The sequence below is a fragment of the Aedes aegypti genome, chromosome 3, assembly GCF_002204515.2.
Source record: "Aedes aegypti strain LVP_AGWG chromosome 3, AaegL5.0 Primary Assembly, whole genome shotgun sequence".
Lineage (NCBI taxonomy): Eukaryota > Metazoa > Arthropoda > Insecta > Diptera > Culicidae > Aedes > Aedes aegypti.
This window is the reverse complement of record NC_035109.1, coordinates 297,762,927-297,783,508: the sequence shown is the minus strand read 5'-3', so window position 1 is coordinate 297,783,508 and position 20,582 is coordinate 297,762,927. Positions and strand designations below refer to the sequence as shown.

The 20,582-nt window shown below is 39.8% G+C and overlaps 1 protein-coding gene across 2 annotated transcripts in view; it reads left to right on the top strand.

Annotated features, from left to right (window-relative positions):
- LOC5571877 (cyclin-dependent kinase 12) overlaps positions 1 to 11,951 on the top strand; it is a 46,843-nt gene extending 34,892 nt beyond the window's left edge. For both annotated transcript variants that reach the window (XM_001659936.2, XM_021853034.1), the window contains 4 exons: positions 1,381 to 2,716; positions 3,992 to 4,380; positions 4,440 to 4,913; positions 10,287 to 11,951. In XM_001659936.2, coding sequence (XP_001659986.2) covers positions 1,381 to 2,716; positions 3,992 to 4,380; positions 4,440 to 4,913; positions 10,287 to 10,491 — 2,404 coding nt within the window. In that variant the 3' untranslated portion in view covers positions 10,492 to 11,951. The remainder of the gene's footprint in view (positions 1 to 1,380; positions 2,717 to 3,991; positions 4,381 to 4,439; positions 4,914 to 10,286) is intronic.
- The last annotated feature ends 8,631 nt before the right edge of the window (positions 11,952 to 20,582 follow it).

Below are 20,582 nucleotides of genomic sequence, written 5' to 3'. Positions count from 1 at the left end.
TTGTTTGGAATTTTAGTAAATCAAACCAAACTTCAAAACTCAAATTAAATTGCTCTCAGCACATTTACATTTTGCAGCATTAATCGCATTACTGTGTCAAGTCTTCTCCAATTTCCTATACCCTACCCCAACCCTCCCTATCATTTCCGATGGTGTTCAAGTGGTCCGCATAGACTATTACGGCCATTACCTATCCCTGCCCCGGGCTTTGGACTGACTTGCGCTCTCATTGCCCCACCAAACGCTGCAAAATGTAAATGAAAATGAAAATGAAATTATTGGAAATTTTCAAGTTCCCATTATTTTGACAGCTGCATATATCGGCAAAAAATTGGCATGTTTTACTCTTTAAAGGGTAATGCCGAGTTACAGTGTAGAGTACACGTTTCTATTTTTATAATCGACATAAATTCGTAGGAAAGAAAGGGTTCATCTGATGTGTATTGAATCATATTTATGTGACTATTGCATTGATATATCCGGTACCGTAAAACGGGGTGAATAGAAAAAGTGGGGCGAATAGAATCAAGACGACCTTCAGTTAAAAATGCGACTATATTGTAATGATAAACTTTAAAAACCTACTGAAATATTTTTTCTCCATTAGTTCAATAACAACAGAGTATCCCTAGACTATTTTCAAATTAAAAAAATTGCTATATTTCTCATTAAAAAGTTGAGAAGAAAATATTGAAATCTCAATCATTTTTGATAGCTAGAAACATCCGCCATTTTGGCTGATTTCAAAAATAATCGAAAACTGAACCTAGTTTTAAGAATTTTAATTTTTTTCTTCACTAAGTAAATACATGTTGATATTTCTTCAAGATGCACATAAAAATGTGTTTATTTATCCATTGAAATGAAAAAAGTATTGATATTTACTGAACAGTGTTTCTATTCGCCCCATTGCGGGGTGAATAAAAACATACAACATTTTCATAAATCTTTGTACGATATAATTTTTATTTTTTAACAGCAATTGGGGTCTTAGCAAAGGAAGACGAGACCCATATTTAAGACTAATAAAATTGGCTTTTATTCACAACGTTTTATGTTGTACACATTCAAACATGTCGGAAAGTGTTTCTATTCGCCCCATTTTACGGTATATCTGATTCAATTAGTCACAAGTTCGTCAAACATCAACCATTGGAAAGACAGGGTAAAGAGAAGATAGTTCTCAATATTACATAGAACATGGAACAACAGAATATGCAGACTCTTTTAGAGGGTGTTCTATAGTATAGTATTAGTTAGTATACTAATCATAAAGCACAAACCTGAGGAGTACCCCGTGCAAATTTACAAATTTATTTTTCTTCTTTACTAAGCTGCAATATTCAATATCCAATATTAACGTGCATCATTTGATTTCAGGAGTCCCAGTCCAGTGTCTAGCCATCGTCGGAGGCGTTCGCCGACACCATCGAAGTCACGATCTCGCAAGAACTACTACAGCCCTTCACCAGATCGAAGTCGGAGTCGAGCTCGTTCGAGGCATCGCTCCAGGAGTCCACGACGACCGTCGACTAATCGACGATATTCGAGCAACAGTCGGTCAAGATCTCCTCGAGATATTCCAACGGCTAAAAAGTTCGATATCAAGGAAAAAATCACTGACACCAGTTTCTTTGCCGAACTGATCAAAGACAAGCATAAACGGTTGAAGACGTTGCAAGAGATCTTGGAGAAAAAGGACGAGCAAGTAGGAGCAGCGAGTGCGACAATGATTAGCGAAAATAGCATGTCGAATGATTGTGTGATAACCAATGCCGATGGCAGTAGTGTCGTAATGAATTCGAATGGGCTCAAGGATGTTAGTGTGACTGACATTCCCATGCCGGATCAGTCTGATAGTTCAACCCGAATACCGGACATCTCGTCGTCGAAAGACGCTGTAGACTCGTCAGCACCGATGGGCGATGGTGCAAGCACAGACTCACGAATACCTGTGATATTGAATAGTAAAAGCAGCGAAAGTCTCAATCCAAGTGCCAGTCAGTCGAGTGAGTTTACAACAGCGGGATTCACCACGATCGTACCGCCGGGAGGAGTAGCAACAGAATCAAAACCACAAACCACAGCAGTAATGAGTAAACCAAAAAGTCTTACGAATCTACCGATGCCACCGGGAGTGAACGTGGCAGAACTGGAAGGTGCTCAAACGCCAAGTCCTCCACGACAAATCAGCCCAGTGGCCGGTGCTCAGATGAAGGTGATGCCAATTCCCACCCTCACCACAACCGGAGCAATCACTACATCAAGCCTCAACAGCAACAATAGTCATCATCACCATCATCATTCACACCGTCACAAGGGAAGCACTAGTAGTAGTAAGCGTAGCAGTAACGAACACAAACAACCTTCCTCAGCGAGTTCGTCATCGGGGGCGCCCTCGTCCAGCTCGGGCAAGAAGGGATTACTCAGCTTACCCTTGCCACCCATGGTACCTGGTTCAGAGGATCTGAGCGGCGACGAGGATATCGGTTCGCCACCTTCCCTCACGGGAACGCCCACTAAGAAATCCAGCAGTAAATACAGCAAATCCAGCAGTGCCAGCAAGAAACCCAAAGGTCGCCCCAGGATACTGAACAGGCGGCATTCGCGCAATATGCTCGGGCCAATGTCGGCGTCCGGTGGCAAGGACTGGGGCGAGCGGTGCGTCGATGTGTTCGATATGATCGAACAGATCGGCGAAGGAACGTACGGTCAGGTAAGGATGCTTATTCGATTCTATAACATTCACTTGAAAACCATTACAGAGAATCTCATTTCCCAGCATGAAGCATTTCCCATAATGTATATTTTTTTAGAAAGCTATACACTTATTCAAGTTTTTGGAAGTTTTTATCAAAAATATCTTAAAGCATTTTGTGTTTATACCTATTTCCTTGAAAAGTTCTTGAAAGAATTTTTTGAACGAAAAAAAAGAAACATGGTGGAACCTCTCGAATTATTTTTAGAGTTATCTTTGAATTAATCCAGTTTAATTTTTTTCTTGAACGAAACTCCTGAAGGAATTAAAGTTGTTCATAAATCAATAATTGTATTCCCGAAGAAACCTTCAGAGTAATACCTTAGGGAATCTTTGAACAAATACCGTAAAGTACCCATATTTCGCGCGCGCTCCTAATTTCGCCCACTGGTATTTTAAACATGTTTTGCGATTTCTGTTGGATAGTATTTTGAATAATTCTACTTCAGCCATGGTTACATAACGTGCAATTAGATAGGCCAATATGTATCAACAAATGTGGATAAAATGACAGTGAGCGAAATTAGGAGCGTGCGCGAAATATGGTAGCATCACGGTACCTGGAAAAGATTCCGATTAGCTTTCTTGAAAAAATCTTCTAAGAAATGCATACACATAACATGCAGTGATATATATTTGTCGCATTTTCACATGTACAGGGTGATTACTATTTCATGACAGTGAAGTACATGATCACAGAAAAAAGAAATAGGTATCCGTAGAGAAATGTCTTGCTTGAGTTACCTTAAAAATTGTTATCTACTTACTTAGTGAAAGTAGGGGTAAAAGTTCGAGTAAGGTAAAAGTGTTATCTAGAAGAGGTCGTAGATTGCTTTACATCTTTCTTCAATAGGTGTTCAATTATTATTTCCTACCCATTCCCCGGCATTCGCAAGTACGTGACCAGGATAGCTCTCGAATGTTGAAGGATCTGTCAATCTTGTAGAAGAGTCATGGAGAAGTCCCAAATCTTTGAGTTTGGTAACTGACGAGAAGTAGGGTTCAGAGCAAATTGGTACTTCCTTTATTCACTTTGGCATGGAGTGTTTTTCTGGCCAAATTGTATGAAACTTTGCAACCAGGAGCACTTCAATACGACGCATTCTAGAGAGTATGATTCTAGGAAGTGGATTTCTAAGGAACGGTTCTGGGAATGGTTTTCTAAGTTCTGTTATAGAATCGTTTATTCCTATTAATTCTGGTGCATTTCTTACTATCCTTTTCGCCCACTAGGTCTACAAAGCTCGTGATCAGGAAACCAACGAACTGGTGGCCCTGAAAAAGGTTCGCCTGGAGCATGAGAAGGAAGGGTTCCCGATCACGGCGGTACGCGAAATCAAAATCCTCCGGCAGTTGAACCACAAGAACATCGTCAACTTGCGGGAAATCGTCACCGACAAGCAGGACGCGCTCGAGTTCCGCAAGGACAAGGGCTCGTTCTATCTGGTGTTCGAGTACATGGATCACGATCTGATGGGACTGCTCGAGTCCGGCATGGTGGATTTTAACGAGCAAAACAATGCCGGCATCATGCGGCAGCTGCTCGACGGACTGAACTACTGCCACAAAAAGAACTTCCTGCACCGGGACATCAAGTGTTCGAATATTTTGATGAACAATAAGTGAGTGCCGTGAGGAACTGTAAAAATAAATCAAACACTAATCACATTCATCTTTTCAGGGGCGAAGTAAAACTGGCGGATTTTGGATTAGCACGATTATACAATGCTGACAATCGAGAGCGACCGTACACCAACAAAGTGATCACCCTCTGGTATCGACCTCCGGAGCTGCTGCTGGGCGAGGAACGGTACGGTCCGGCAATCGACGTGTGGAGCTGTGGCTGCATCCTCGGGGAACTGTTCCTCAAGAAACCGCTCTTCCAAGCCAACCAAGAACCCGCACAGCTGGAAATGATTTCTCGGTTATGCGGCACACCGACGCCCGCCGTTTGGCCAAACGTGATCAAGCTGCCGCTGTTCCACACGCTGAAGGCCAAGAAACAGTACCGACGGAAGATTCGGGAGGATTTCGTCTTCTTGCCTGCGTCGTGTTTGGAGCTGTTGGACAAAATGCTGGAGCTGGATCCGGACAAGCGGATAACGGCCGAAGCAGCGCTCAATTCGGCGTGGCTCAAAAATGTCGTGCCTGATCAGTGAGTATTATTTGGAATGTTCTATTTTTATCTCTTGTATTAGCATAGCATAGTTTCGTAAGCGTAACTTTGCCACGATGAAAATGTGTTATCATAAGCATGGAACGAGCTCACCAGTTGGTAATCCATCCTCGACTGAACGCGAATATATTTTCGCACTTACGCAATGTGAACCGAACACGATTGGTCTTGATTCCGTCGCTCAGGAGCAAGCAACGGAATCGAAAGGCCAGACACTACACTACCGTAATCCGGAGTAACATCAATCATTTATAGAGAAGTATGCTCTAACAAAAAAAAAGGAGAAGTCTCTCTAACAAAAAAATCATTTATTTTCTTCAATATTTTTTTTAAAAAAGCATATGTTGCAAGTTTTAATTTTTTTTTAAAACAAGTACTGACACCCCTTGCTCGTGTCTATATACTGTATCTTATTTTCTGAAAGTTTAAAGCATCTAATCTAATCTAATCTAAGCGCTTGCACAGCAAAAAAAGGAAGAGCATCCTGGAAATACTGGATTTTCTCCTAGTATTTTCTTGTCAACATTAATTTTTGCAGCATATCGGTGATATGACACAAATATTAAAATGGCCAGGCTCACTGTGCAGGCTTGTTTTTGAAGATAACCCAAAAGGTCACGGCGATCAGATTATCCACTTATGAATAATATGATAGACGTAACTGTTTGAATCGTTTTAAGGAGGAAACGGGGACAACCGTACCAACCGTCTCATTTTAGGGGGAAAGTTCAAATCGTTGGAAGTGGCGTCGCTAAGAAAGTTAATGCTCACACTGAGCCAAGTAATCATGTCCGATTTATCTGAAAACACATATAGTTTTTTTTTTTTTCAATACAGCTAATGCTCGATAACTGGGTGCTATTTAACTGGGCTGCTTTTTAACTGGGTGCTCGCTAACTAGGCTGTAGCCCAGTTAAAAAACAGTTAAACGTCAAAAACTTTCACCATCCCGTAACTGACGAGGGGCGTGCAAATGCAAAATAAGGTTTCGGCATTATTTTTTTGATACAGTTTTTGTCGTAATTCTTTTCGGTGTTTTAGGAAGCGAGTCACCGAGGAAGATCCTACGCCATATTTTCTGGCGAGCGACTCGTGCGATCCACCTCCTCTTTCGAAATCGTCGATAATTTTAACTTTTTCCACCAACGTAAGGGTTTTTTGTTTCCGTTTGCGGTTGGTGCCCGGTGGGATGTCCATTGCAGGAACGAAAACTGTTTAATTCACCTCAAAATTTACAAGACGGTACGATTAAAACGCGAATTCAATGACGGAATGGCACGAACACGACGCGATTCCAAAACCGAATGACGCCAACCAAAACTTTGCATCTAAGTCCCCCTCGATTTTTATTTGAATGTGTGTGTGCGTTGGAATGGCAGTCCAGTTATCGAGCACTGCTCGCTAACTGGAAGGTTCTCTCAGCCCAGTTATCGAGCATAAGCTGTATAGCTTTTCACATAACGCTCATCAATTTATCACATAATCTTGTGCGATTTCGTTTTAATTAGATTCATCTGATAAAACACATACATGTCATGCATATTGAAGATAAGAACCATTGGATGTTGCCAATGAGTGTTATGTTAAATTCAGATGACAAATATTAGTAATGCCAGTGATTTCTATATGATGGTATAATAAATTTTCGATGCTTTCATTCCAGATTTCAGTAGAATTTACAATATAATTATAATTGGAACATCGTTTATTTAATTAACTATTAATTACAATGGATAGCCGATCACATTAATTGGTATAATTTTAACTTGAAACAACACATCCCGTACGATTCTGCTGGGTGTTCTGAGCATATTTTTTTCCTTTCGTCCTTGTTCCGCCATCTTCAGCTTACAATTAAAGTGATGTTTCCTGTAAATTAAATTCCAAAATTCATTTACATCCAATTTGTGTTATGAATATTTACTTACCCTTCTTTCATCTTGACGTTATAATTCCAATTCATGTTGCTTATAATTTAAAGCGACTTAAATGCACCAAACTGAAATTATGAAACTCGCCATCACGAAAATACGATTAAAATAAGGAAAAAAATAAGATCGAATTTTCACATCGGCAAATCACATAACATTCATCGGATTGCACACATGACTTTTGTTCATATACAATTCACAGTATTGGTAAATGAATGGTGTTAAACATCATAATGAGTTTTATGTGTTCTTGAAATGAATATCATTGGATGCACATAAAATTAATCGAATTTCAATTATCGCAAGGGTATGTGAGGTTTTTAATATTTTCTATGATATTTGTTGGTTCAGTGCATTCCATTGTTGTGGGTGCTTCCAGGGATGGGACATAGGTATTTCTTTCTTATATCCTGGCTCGGATGCATAGGTTAAATTGCCGTTACTCGCTCTTATTTTCTTAAAGTTTAAAGTATGTTCAAAAAATGTTTTAAGTGTTTTTTTTTATTTAGCTGATGTCGAGGTGAACCAGCCACGGGCTGAAAGCCTCGTTAATAAAGACAATAATAATAATTATTTAGCTGATATGGGGTAACATTGATATCCCATGCAAAAAAACGTTCGATAATATTGGAAATATAATTACATACAAAAATCATGGTCCCTGAATCCCGAATATGAAGGTCAAACTCTTACAAGTCATTTACTTTTTGAGTTATTCTAAAATTAAAAACACTTTGAAATGTGGAATACGTCTAAATGTAGGCAATTTCATTAGGAAATTGTGCATTCTTTATTAAAATAATTTGAGAATTATGCTTAACCGAATATATTTATGAAAATTTTGACAGTGGTGTCATCCATAATCATGAAAATCATTGTTTTCAAAAGTTACGCAACTCAATTTCCATAAAAACGTTAATGTTTATAAGCTCATGAATATATGTAAGTGAATCACCATTCATGCATTGAAAATATTCCATCGATTGGTTCGAACTTTTTACGAGGAAGGTCATTGCGATCAATGTTACCCCGGATTACGGTACTCAGTTTTTTTATCTCTTGTAAACGTACAGAAGCCGGTAATAGCTTCTAGTGGAAATGAGCTCGCATAGCATATCCACAACTTTACATTAATTATTTATCAATACCGTAAATTTGGGCCTATTCTAAGTGGCGTGAGTTGAAGATTCAAACAGACTCAAGTCAGAAAAGTTAACAAACTTACTTCATCAATCCTACGTGTTTCGCAGACGAAATTCTACACGTTCCACTCTAAACCAACTCGATTTTTCACTTTTAGAACGTTTAATTTCCGGATTTACAAAACGACGAAAGTAAGATTCTCCACTTTCACAATCTAACCGCTACTTTCGCCGCTCCGTTGTATGGGAGACAAAGTGACTTAACTATGAATCAAAACAAAACACTACTTGAGTCGATTTTACACTGGAACAAAAACGTCGTAAGTAACTGATTGAAACGGCTTATCATTTTGTCATACATTTTTTTTTGTGGGAAATGATAGGAACTACCTAGTGTTTTAACGCGAGCTGATTGCAAGCAAAATTTAAGCGATATACAAGGTAAAAATGTTAAAAAGTGGATTAATTTTAAAACAGTTTTAGAAGAAAGGTTGTGATTCTTCTTAATTAACTTTCTCAAACCCGTATGAAAGTTACTTACGTAAATTTGAAAAAGTAATCGAGAATTATCGGTTTCGTATAGCAAGAAGACAATTCTCGATTACTTTTTCAAATCGACGTAAGTAACTTTCATACGGTTTTGAGAAAATTAATTCAGAAGAATCATAACCTGTCTTCTAAAACTGTTTTAAAATGAATCACATTTTTAACATTTTTTCGCAGTGTACTCTACTTAAATTTTGCATACAATCAGCTCGCGTTCAAAAACTACGTAGTTCCTATTATTTCCCAAAAAAAAAAAAATATACAAAATGATAAGCCGTTTCATCAAGTTACTTTCGACGTTTTTCTATCAGTGTAAAATCGGCTCAAGTAGTGTTTTGTTTCGATTCGTGGTTAAGTCACTTTGTCTATCCATACAGCGGGTCGGCGAAAGTAGTGGTTAGGTTGCGAAAGTTGAAAATCTTACTTTCGTCGTTTTGTAAATCCGGAAATTAAACGTTCTAAAAGTGAAAAGTTGAGTTGGTACAGAGCGGTACGTGTAGAGTTCCGCCTGCTTAACACGTAGGATCGATAAAGTAAGTTTGTATACTTTTTTGACTTGAGTCTGTATGAATAAGTTTTCGAGAATTCTCGACTCGAGTGAAGTGATTGGTCGTGTAAATAGAATTTTGTTTATTTTTTTTACCTGATTCGATATCAATTTTAGCATGCAACCTACAGAAAACCAGATCAAACTCACAAAGTGTTCATTCAATATTCTCAGTTTGTACATAATACATATCTCCATCTTCGTTCGTTTAAAATTTTCGAAATTGGAAAAAAGTTTATATTTTACTTTAGTGTATTAGAAATAAAGTTGGCTTCTATTGCAATAAATTTAAATGGAAAACCTGCGATCTACGTTTTATTGAAACGTTTCGTAAAAGGTACGTAAAATTCATGTAGCTTTTATTGGAGACCCCTCCAGCAAAAAATAGCAGAGAGAACAGTAAAACACGTTTCACAGATCGAGGCAAAACACTTTAATGAGCTTTATTCATTTCCTTCTTTCCATTCAATTTTGAGCTTCATTCAGTCAGCTCCTTCTACACTCGATTGACGCGCGATGCTGAATAGCGCAGGGCTGCCATCAGCTTTTGGGCCCATTCGCAAATTTCATAAGGGTATATTCACATATTTCATAACGCTAAAATGACCATTTTCGACACCCACCCACGTAACGCTTTTTGCATGGATCTTCTAAAAATTTTGTAAGAGCGGTAACATCATGAGGGTGGGTGGGTGTGTCCGGTATGTTACAGCTCATACAAAATTCGAAAAACATTTGTACAAAATGCGTTACGAGGGGGTGGGTGGGTATCGTAAATTGCCTCGAGAAGCACCTTTTGCCGTGCTTGCAGCTGCAAGACGAAGCTCCGCTATTCTGGCCAGATTAGGCATCATGCCATTATTCTAAAAGTGTCCTGGAGTGGTATGAGGCTGCGCCCGATGGAGCAGTACTGGGCAATAATGAAGCGGGAACTTCGGAAGAGCAAGAAGAAAGTCAAAGACGAGAAGGACATGTTAAGACAATGCAATAAATCTGAGAAACTGGTACCAGATGACACCGAAAATTGGCATGACATTTTCAGTGTCGCAATAATTTCGTGTTCGCCCTTTAATATCAAATATACCTGAAAGATATTCTACACCAGGAACCATTTACCGATATATATACGAAGCACGCATCCTTACGACGTTTCTAATATAATCTCTTTTTCCCCAATCTTTTCCAGGCTACCACCACCAAAGTTGCCCACGTGGCAAGATTGTCACGAACTTTGGAGCAAGAAACGACGAAGGCAGCTGCGAGAGCAACAGGAATCCGCTGCCAATCTCCCGCCCGGTAAGCCACCAATGGTCAAAGCAGCCACCGTTGTTCCCTCTGCAGGTGCTATCCGAGCGCCCGCCGCCGCTGGTGGCGGTTCCGAGTTAGGTTAGGCCAAAAATAATTTCATGAAAGAGGAATAGACGTGCGGTGAGTTTGTTAATCAATCGAATCAACTGGCAAAGGGTCTTCTTAGCGCTGATAGTGAAAGAAAATGAGAGAGACAATAAAGCGCCGCTGGCGGATGGACAATTGGCCCAGAATAAGCCCAGAAGGTGGAAAGGTGGTGATGTTGATGGTGACGGCCCATGCCTCCCCAAAATGTATAATGTAATTGTGACCGCGACGAGGCAGTGAAGCACGGCGGGGAAGCTGGTTCTTCCTTCCGTTTCGAAGGGTTCAAGTACCGGCTTCTTCTTCCTTGTTGTTGTTTATTTTAGGATTTTTTTCAGTTTTTTTCCGAGGGAGGGAATGAACAATAGACTTAAACAGTGGAAACTGTGTGCGTTTTTTTTCTATTTTTATGAATGATCGAAAGGATGTGTGGAATCTAATAGAAAATATAGTGTATAAAAGTAAAGTTAGTAGACAACACTGTACTAAATTGTAAATATAATTTTGTGCAAGTTAACCGAGACATCGCTGTTTTAATCTATCAATCCAAGTTTTATCATGCATGTGCCTCAATTAATTTGCACAAAATTGTACTTATTAGCATTTCGCTAAATAGACAACAGATAAGATGTGAAAGAGAACTATGAACATATGAGTTAATGAGTTTATGGAGAACAAACAAAAATATATTGCATAAAAAAGCTACCTAGGGTAAACAGACGTATCCTTGTAAATTTGTTAACGATTGATAAATTAGCATACAGAAATAAACTATTTTCAATCAATCTTTCTGTTATCGAGGTAATCACTCTGCAAAATTTAGCGCTTATCCAATCAGCGAACCCCTGGATTGTAAACAAAATATTGTTTTCAGTTTTGTTTTGTTATAAGTTCCAAACCCCTCATTCAGAAGAAGTGAAACCTTTGCCATGGACGGAACACTCCCGGAACGGATCCCAAGTCAAGCACGAGTCCCTCTATTCGCATTCGCATTCGAGCTCAGCAAACCCAACTACCAAAAGCAAGTACAAAACCCAATTCTCCCTGGTCAGTGTGCTCTACACGAGGCGGTGAAACGGCTCCCTCGTTTTTCTCCTGTACTGTGTTTCCCGTTTAGACGTATAGGCGCTGACAGAATGGGATACTTAGTCCCTTCTTTTGTACTACAGAAACAAAGAATAAAAAACTGATAGGCTATTACCATGTGGACAGGCTGTTTGCGCTGTTAAACTACAAACAGAACCTCATGATGCGAAAAGAGCAAGTTGTTGGATTTCAACAGGAATCATCCTAACATGAAGTATCAAACAGTCGATAGGATATACCTAGCGCAAAATGAAACAAAACAGGACCCTACAATTCTACGTCTTAAAGGACTGCTACTACAAACAGGAGAGTGATCAAAAGTGGATGAGAACCAATTTATAAATAAATAAAGAAAAAAAATGTGCAAAGACTATTTTGAACACAGTAGCTTTTGTGAATAGAGCAAAAAGAAAGCATTTTGGGTGTCCGACACAAGTGACTTCAATGCCTCAGAAAGTGACGAACGCAGCTGTTATGTATGAAATATTGGACAAGATCATGGAAAAATATTTCTTTTCTGACGAATTCGGTAAGTTTGGAACAATTTCCATTTGTATTTTAAGCTTGTAATTTTACATTACAAGGGCTGACATGCGGCGGTCATTCTGATACGGAATAACACCACCAGGCCGCGGCGCTAGTGAGCATAAAACTTTTTTTTTTGTTTTGCGGATAGCTCAGTAGCCTGACCACTTAGAAATATAGTTTCTTCGGCAAATCTGTTCAGTAGCACAAGGACTAACATTATTTGAGCCAAAATTTCCAGATTTTGCCACCGGGATGCGCAAGTGAGCATGGAACTTTTGTTTTTACAGTCGACTCTCCGCATCTCGATGTTCTACATCTCGATATCTCTCCCTATGTCGATGATTTCATAAGTCCCTTCAGTCTGCATACATTTTCACTCTCCATATCTTGATATCCTCCTTATCTCGATGTGTTTCTGTTGATTTTTCGTTCTCAATGTTCTCTCCGTATGTCGATATGACCAATATCGAAGGTTACTAGACCAAAGTTTTGGGATTCAAAACAAATTAGGAGCGCAAAATGACGTTTGACGGATCTAATACTTCTATTGTTTGTGTATTACTTTCTTGGCAACGGAGTGTTTTCAAATCTAGTATTCATCAAAAATTTGTTGTTTGTCTCGATCTCTTCCTATCTCGATGGTCCCTTCGATATCGAGATGTGGAGAGGCGACTGTATTTATTAATCTTCATCTTCGACTAAGTCGTACAGATTGCTAGTTGTGTGAAACAATTCTTAACTACTACATTACGTATCAACCATGTTCCTCCCTGCCCTTGGGTGATGGGATTGACGGTGATTAATCAAGTTGGCATTACATATTGTTGATATTGTGAAATTACTCTAATGTTTATTGATCGCGAAAATTAATCGTAATTATAACTTATAAAATGTAAGTTAATCTAGTAGTTTAGGTTATATAATGACATGTGTTTCAATGCTGAAATATATTTTACACTTGATTTATCACACCTTCAGCATGCGTTTAGTTACTGTCGCATGATCTAACACCAGATAACTACGCGTAATGCTGGAGGGACCGGCAGGGCCTACTACCAGTCTCTACTAACACTCAAATCACTAACAAGACTGGGAAACCAACGATCACCTTCATCAGTAGCACTATTTCTAATAGTAGTATTAGTTCAATATACACAAGTCGTTTTCAATAGTCCACGAGGCGCAAGAGTGGGTGCGGGTGGTCTCTGCGTCTCACACATTGAAAATAGACTTTTATATTAGGTTCACTAACAACGTAGTAATACTTACCTTGGTATAAGACCAATACTGTGGGTTGCCCTAATTCAGCTCATCGCCTAAATCCGATGCCCATACCGCTGTTTGTTTTTTGTATATTCATAATTGCAATTAAAAACATCATTCACAATAATTTCCAATGTTTGAGAAATATTCCAAAATGTGCTGATTTACGGCATTTTACAATATTGCGTTATCTAGTAAGGTTGTAGCGGAATTAGAGAAGTATTACTGATATATGTATAATAATTAGAAAACTTATGGCGCTGTTGTTACTGAAATGTTTCATTTTTTACTGTCTTTTATAAAATAATATAATATTTTTGAACAGAATGCTGTAATTTATAACTTATTTAATTCTCTAAACATTTTTGCACTACCTTGCATTCACACCAACACTAGCGACATTAGCGTTCTTTGGGTAGTATTTCTGTTATGTAGTAGTAACCTCTACCGTTTTTATTCTAACGATCATAACATAATTATCGTGAGCGTAGCAGTGGAAATAACATAGAAGTAGCTTTTGTATTTGTAGTTAAGGTACCATGGTATTAGTTGAATCCTGTCCTTTGGTTCAGAATGGGGTACGGGCGCGTTCTGCCAACTCGGCAGAACAGAGGCAGATTTCTTGTGTGAACAAGTTACAACATGGACGTTCTAAAGTGCCAGAATGAAGTGTTGGGCTTGTGGGGAGCACTTGAAAATGGAGTGGAAGGTCATTACTTCGCGTTCGTGCTATACTTCTCCATATCTATAAAATTATATACAATAACCGATCCTTAGCTTAACTATTTAAATTATCAGTTGCAAATACAATAATCTTTTTGAGCTTACTAACATGTCGTCGCGTTAATTTTATCATAATGATCTTTTATCTACATTCGTCGAACCATTCTGAATGGCCGTTGTGAGAATATCACCAAGAACTTCTCACATGCAACAAAGCTGGATTGTCCTACATTGAAACATTAACATTTTTGCTCTTTCGGATAAATTTTATGTGGTTCATAATCCGTTTCAGGGATTGTTATCGTGGGAATCCAAAGAGCGAATTTTGTATGACTTCAGTGTAGGCCAATACTGCAATAAAGCATGTTACAATCACTAACATTTCTTCTCTCCCTATCCTTGTTTTCATATTTAACCCGCCACTACCACGAGCAACAATCCAATGTAAACAGCGTAATGGCCGAGGAAACGCGGGTACGGGAACGATCGTCGGAACCAACGGACCAACGAAGGATTGCAGCAACCTCCAGCTAAATGAGAGAAGTATCCAATATAACAGTCTAATTTGGTTCAGACTTAAACAACAATTTAACATTTGTATTACATGGATAATAATAACTATTTACACCCTGACAGAACTGCCTATCTCAAAAATAGGTAGAAGGGCGGGACGATGGTGCGAGCCTACCCACTCTGTCATCGGTGGGCGTCGGGCGTGCTAACTGGTATAGCATGGCCTATGGGGCTCTGCCTGCACAAATCATGTTCTCTTTCACTTTTTTGTGAGTTGCTAACAACAATGCCATTAAAGTAAATCCAATACAAGAATGCAGTGCAGAACCTCATAACGCCTTTTTCGGTAAACGTATTTCCCAGCGTGGGGTTTATAGGGATGTTTGTGTAAACAACGCAGATTGGCCATGGCTAGGGGGTGCGTTGATATTAGCAGATTAGCAGATTACTACATTACGTATCAACCATGTTAAATAAACAGAGGTTCAAGTGAAAAAAAAATGTTTTAGGCAAATCAATATAGAATTACGTTGTTTGATTTGGTCGTTATACAACGTTTGTGTGTTCCTGAAACTCACGGCATCTTTCTCTATTTGGCCAACTAGATCTCCTCAGGCTAGCCTTTTTGTCGATGATAGCTTTCATTGTCCTTTCCTTGTATCGGTTGGTATATTCCAGTTGCTTGGTCTTTCCGTATTCGCTTAGGGGTAGAGTCTGCATCCTGTGGATCATGTGGTGAAATGCTGCCATCTTATACTAGAACGGATGATTCGATGTGTAGCGGATGGCTCGCTGGGTGTTCATAGGCTTCCTATAGATTTCGAAGCTGAACGACGAACTTTCTTTCCTGGTGACAAGTAGATTAAAAAACGGTAGTTTTCCATGCTGCATCCGTCCTTTGGGGTAATAACCAGTCCTCTAGAGAATCCTTTACTGGAACGCTGGGGAAAATAGTGAAAACAGTGCATGGTAAAACAATAGAAGTATTAGATTTAGAACGCTAGGGGCGCTGTTACCTCCATACATTGACTGTGAGGGAGATGAATCAACCACAGTAGCCTTGATTTTCCCCAGACACGATCCACTGGTACTCAAAGTGTCAACCTGATTGTTTTGTTTTCTCTTTCGTGTTTATCATATGAAATGACCGATTGAAGTAAAACCAGATCGAATTTGAAAAACTGGTCATTCATTCGAGGCCAGAACCATCGCCGAAGTTCTGGTTGGAGGATTCCTTCCCGGAGCTGGTCTCTAAAATTGCTTCTTGACCCCGGTACCTTCCAGTACCAGCAGAGTGGAGACCGGAGTCCCCCAAGATGACAAAGTGTCCGTTCATTACAATCCGATGATTGCTAAGTTGGACGTTTGGGGAAATAACCGTCTGAGTGCCCTACAGCTCCTAATTCAAAAACTGTGTAACTATCAAATCCAAGAACTTCAAATGAACATCAATTTCCTAATAAACCTGGCCAAACATGGTCACTTCCAAGCGACGGATGTCTTCATCAATCAGCACCTTGTTCCCGGTGAAAACAGTCCCGATGAGAAGATCGATCAAACGGCAGTGGCTTACGTCTTGAACGAAAATGCCAGGCCAGCACAAAGAAGTCGCTGAATCGAATGAAAAAAATCGACCTGGATTGAACTCAGACCGAATTACACTCTGACCAGGAAGTATGTTGGAGAAAAGAGCACAAGATTGAAGTGAAATCAAAAGGAGTGAACTTTTTTGATGGAAGCGCTTGGTAGCACGTGAAAACTACAACACGAGAACCGATTCCTTCTGCAGACCAACATTAATAGACACGTCTTGCTTTGACATCGTAATTGAGAGCGGATCAATCGCTTTGTATGATGATACTCACACCCGCCGAAGTTGTTCAGCCTAAATTCGTGACTGCCGACAGTGCCATAGAGGGAGCTAACGTCGGTTCCGTCATTGTCCCAATACCAGTAGTGTTGGACAAGGCGTTCGTTAAGCCGAGAGATTCTGTAAAGGCCGGCACTCCGCTCGCCGTGCTGATTAAGGTTCACCCAATTGTTGTGCCAAAACGCAACGTGTGTGCGATGGTACTGTGACAAAGTTTATTTGTTGATTTCCAAAGTAGGTTACTATGGTTAAATTGGAGAAAATTTGACACTTTGAGTACCACCTGTAAATCTCGCATACTAGATGTTGGTCACAAGGTTTGCAGCGACAATAGCGGTCTAATTTTTATATGTCTATTGGTAAAACCCATCTAAACAAGCTCCGAACGTGGGTGTTAGCGAACCCACTGTGCAGGTAACGCCAGCCGATGAGTGAGCTAGGATTACCAGTACATTTTGGATATAGTCTGGCGAGTTCAAAATGAAAAATCTTGCAAAATCTGGCAGATAATCGTGCAAAAAAGATAGAAGATCCAAATTCTGATGGTTGCAAATGAACAATTTGGGTTCGACGTGGCGTAGTTGGCTGTACGTTTGCTTCATATGCCGTTTATCATGGGTTTGATTCCCAGCCCCCTGTAGTTCCCATATTCAGAACAATAAATGTTTGAGCTAAATGAAATAAAATAATCTACAATTAAGAACACCATAAATACTTTACTAATAAATGGTTGGATCAAAAAAAATGAACTATAAAATACATTATTGAACCAGTTTTGAACTTATTGAATTGTTTGGCATTTTATCTACATTTTGTTTATTGTGTATCGATTGCTTTACGATAAGTCCAACCTTGTGTGTTTTTTTTCAAAGGCTTTTTTTTTTTTCTTAAGGCACTCTGTGCTCGTGGCCACTACTGTGCCGGAAGAGGCAGCTGCCTGCGAAGAAGATCAGTTTGTCTCAGTCACCATCTGATACTGACAGAGGATGGATGTGCTCCACAAGCACGGTTCTCCGAGAGGCGTCTTCTGATTGCTGGACGGGTTTTTTGTGGAGGGGGTGGGAATCGAACCCATGACCTTCCGCTTATGAAGCAAAAGCGTAACCTCAAGGCTACAGACCCCCCCATCCTTGTGTTGGTAGCGAACGATAGCAGTCTTGATGCAGCGACGTTAAAAGCTTTTAGAAATGAACGAAGACTGCGAAAGCTTCCAACCGCTTCGCGGAACGAAGGAAAAAGTTTATTCACTAGCGTAAATTCGAGGAGTAAAGTTGTGCGCGTATCATGTTAAGAGTTTCATCCGAAAAAAATTGAGTCTCATAATTCCGGACACCCCCCCAACACAACTTTTCGTCAAGCCACATTGTTGTAACGTGACGAGGCGGTGAAACTACTCAAATAAATTAGAATAAATTAACGTTACAAACTAAAAAAGAGGTTTATTCCATGGGACACTTTAAAACTTGTTCTCTTCATTGCGAGACAATAGAACATACTACTTGAACAGACATTGATTGTTATAGTATTGGCACATACGACATCGATCCAGATGACAGTCACCTGCCAACGGTGAGCCCGGTGGTAGCTTCTGGGTTAGAGTTGCCAGTGTCCCCAACATCTCCCTCCTTAATATCTGCGGTACGCATGGAACCATTGAGGCGGTCTTCGGTTGCGTGAAGAGCGTCTAGGTAACTTGACCGCAGGAGACGAATCGTTAGCAGACTGGAAGTCCGTTGATGAGGTTGAAGTTGCCCTGGCCCTAACCTGGTTGATGTGAGATCTGTTCATCCTCCGGTTGTGGACCCAGATGTTGTACATGACTTTTCCCAGCTTCTCGATTACGATTCCCGGCGCCCAAGTCCACTTATTGCTAGACCTTGGCGTATACGGTGTCCTTAGGTTGGAACAATCGGGGTTGAGTTGAATTGGCTTGATTTGTTAACGGTTCATGAGGTACATGAAGAAGATCCATGGCTGTTCGCAGTGACCGGTTGTACATGGCATCAGCAGGTGTTTTCCCGTCTGGCACGTTCGGGTTTGGTATAGTCCGATACGTGAGCAAGAAAAGATCGAGAGCATGCTTGAAAGTGCCTTCTCCCTCCTGAATTTTTCGAATCGCCCGCTTGAAGGTGTCGACAAATCTCTCGGCTTGGCCGTTTGATTGCGGGTGAAAAGGAGCCGTTGTGACGTGTCTTACACTGAGGAAACGGAACGTATGAGGTACATAAGAATTTCTTATGGAATAACGACATAAGAAGTGTTTTGTTCTTCATTCGATAATCTTATAACATTCCACAACAGACTTATGAAATAACACTCATTACATAGACAGATATAATTCCATAAGAAACTCTTTTTGGATATCTAACGCATTGATCATTGACATTCATAAGACAATCTAATGGAGTACGATTTTCTTAACAATTTCATACGAAAATCTTATGAATTACGTGGAGAGATGCTAATAACAAAATATTCACGATTGAGATTCATAAGCGCGCGTATGACAATGATTAGTAACACTTGTGAAAAACAGTCGACTTCCTATCAAAAACCACGTAAGAATTTCATACGAAATTCTTTTGGAATAAAGACATAAGAAGCATCTAATGAGACTCATAAGAAAAACTTGTGAACTTCCATCGATCATTGCGTTCATAATTCAAATAGGTATTCAAATATGGTACACAAATTATGTCACGCTAAATTTCAACTTTTTCGACACCCCCCCCCTTTGTCACGTTTTTTGTATGAGTCCTTCGAAAATTTTGTAAGGCTTGTCACGCTTGGCTTGACCCCCCCCCCCCTTGGAGCGTGACGTAATTTGTGCATGACCCCTAATATCATAAGATACTCTTATGAAGGATCATAGATATCAATTATGGAATTCTTTAGGACCATTATGTATTTAGAGAATCGCTCTTTGAATTTAGGAAAATAAAGATATTCATAAAATCTCTAATGATAACGACAAGAATTTCTTGTAAATATCGGACGTTTTGTGTTTCATAAGAGTCTTATGAAAGAGAGAAATCCAGTCAAGAAATCAATTCACAAGCGTTCTCTTATGAAATTCGTACGCAGTTTCTGGCTCAGTGTACACCGTTTACGTTGCAAAATTGACTAAACTCCGCACTCTTGAACTGGGTGCCGTTGTCTGTGACGAGAAGCTCCGGCATTCCTTTGTTGGCGAAGAGCGAGCGAAACAGGTTGATGGTGGCTTTTGTCGTGATATGCCGGGTTGGAAATATTTCCGGCCATTTGCTGTAAGCATCGATGACGATGAGATAAACATAGCTGCGAGCTATGGCTTTCATCCGTTGCACACCTGGATAACCCTTGTGAAGTTGATTCAAGCATATTTTCCGGTACGATGTGGGGATCACCAATCGGTCCCCGAACATAATGCAGTCTTGGATGATTGACAACCCTTCTTGACGGTCGCGGAATCGTCGTAGGGTAAAAGCACCGGTTTTGGCCAGTCTAAGAGAAAATGTCGATAAAAATTAAATGAAAAGCCGTTTTTTTACTACAAATATGTCAAATGCATGCTTTCAATCCATATTATGTGTGTAAAATATCAAAACTGAGCTATAACCATTTTTTCGCTTTGAAAATCCCGTTGGTCAATATAGGCCAACGGAACCAGTTTCGGCCAGAAATTTAACTTCGGTTCCTAAATTGGCCAATCGCATTGATTTCTCATAAGAGTGGCCAAATTAGGAGTGACCTGGTCAAATTAGGTGTATGGGAGTTAAAATTATAAGGATAATTAATTGTTTTTCTTATGTTTTGAATCAATTTGGACGTGTATATGAATGTAGCTCTATCATATGAATGTGATCTACTGAACACAAAAGGTTTCATGCTGATTGGCTATGTAAAACGATGTATAATCCCCTATGGCTACAACTGGCGTATGGCCAAAACCGGTGCTTCTACCCTAGTTCGCTGTCCAGCGAAACGAACTTTGATATGGACCAAACGTCTCGGACGAAACGGTAAACGTTGCGAAGAACTGGATCGGATTCGGTTGCTTGTTGAACCATACTGAAACTTAGAGGTAAACAATTTACGCTATTGACCGCTACTGACCTCAAATCTTCC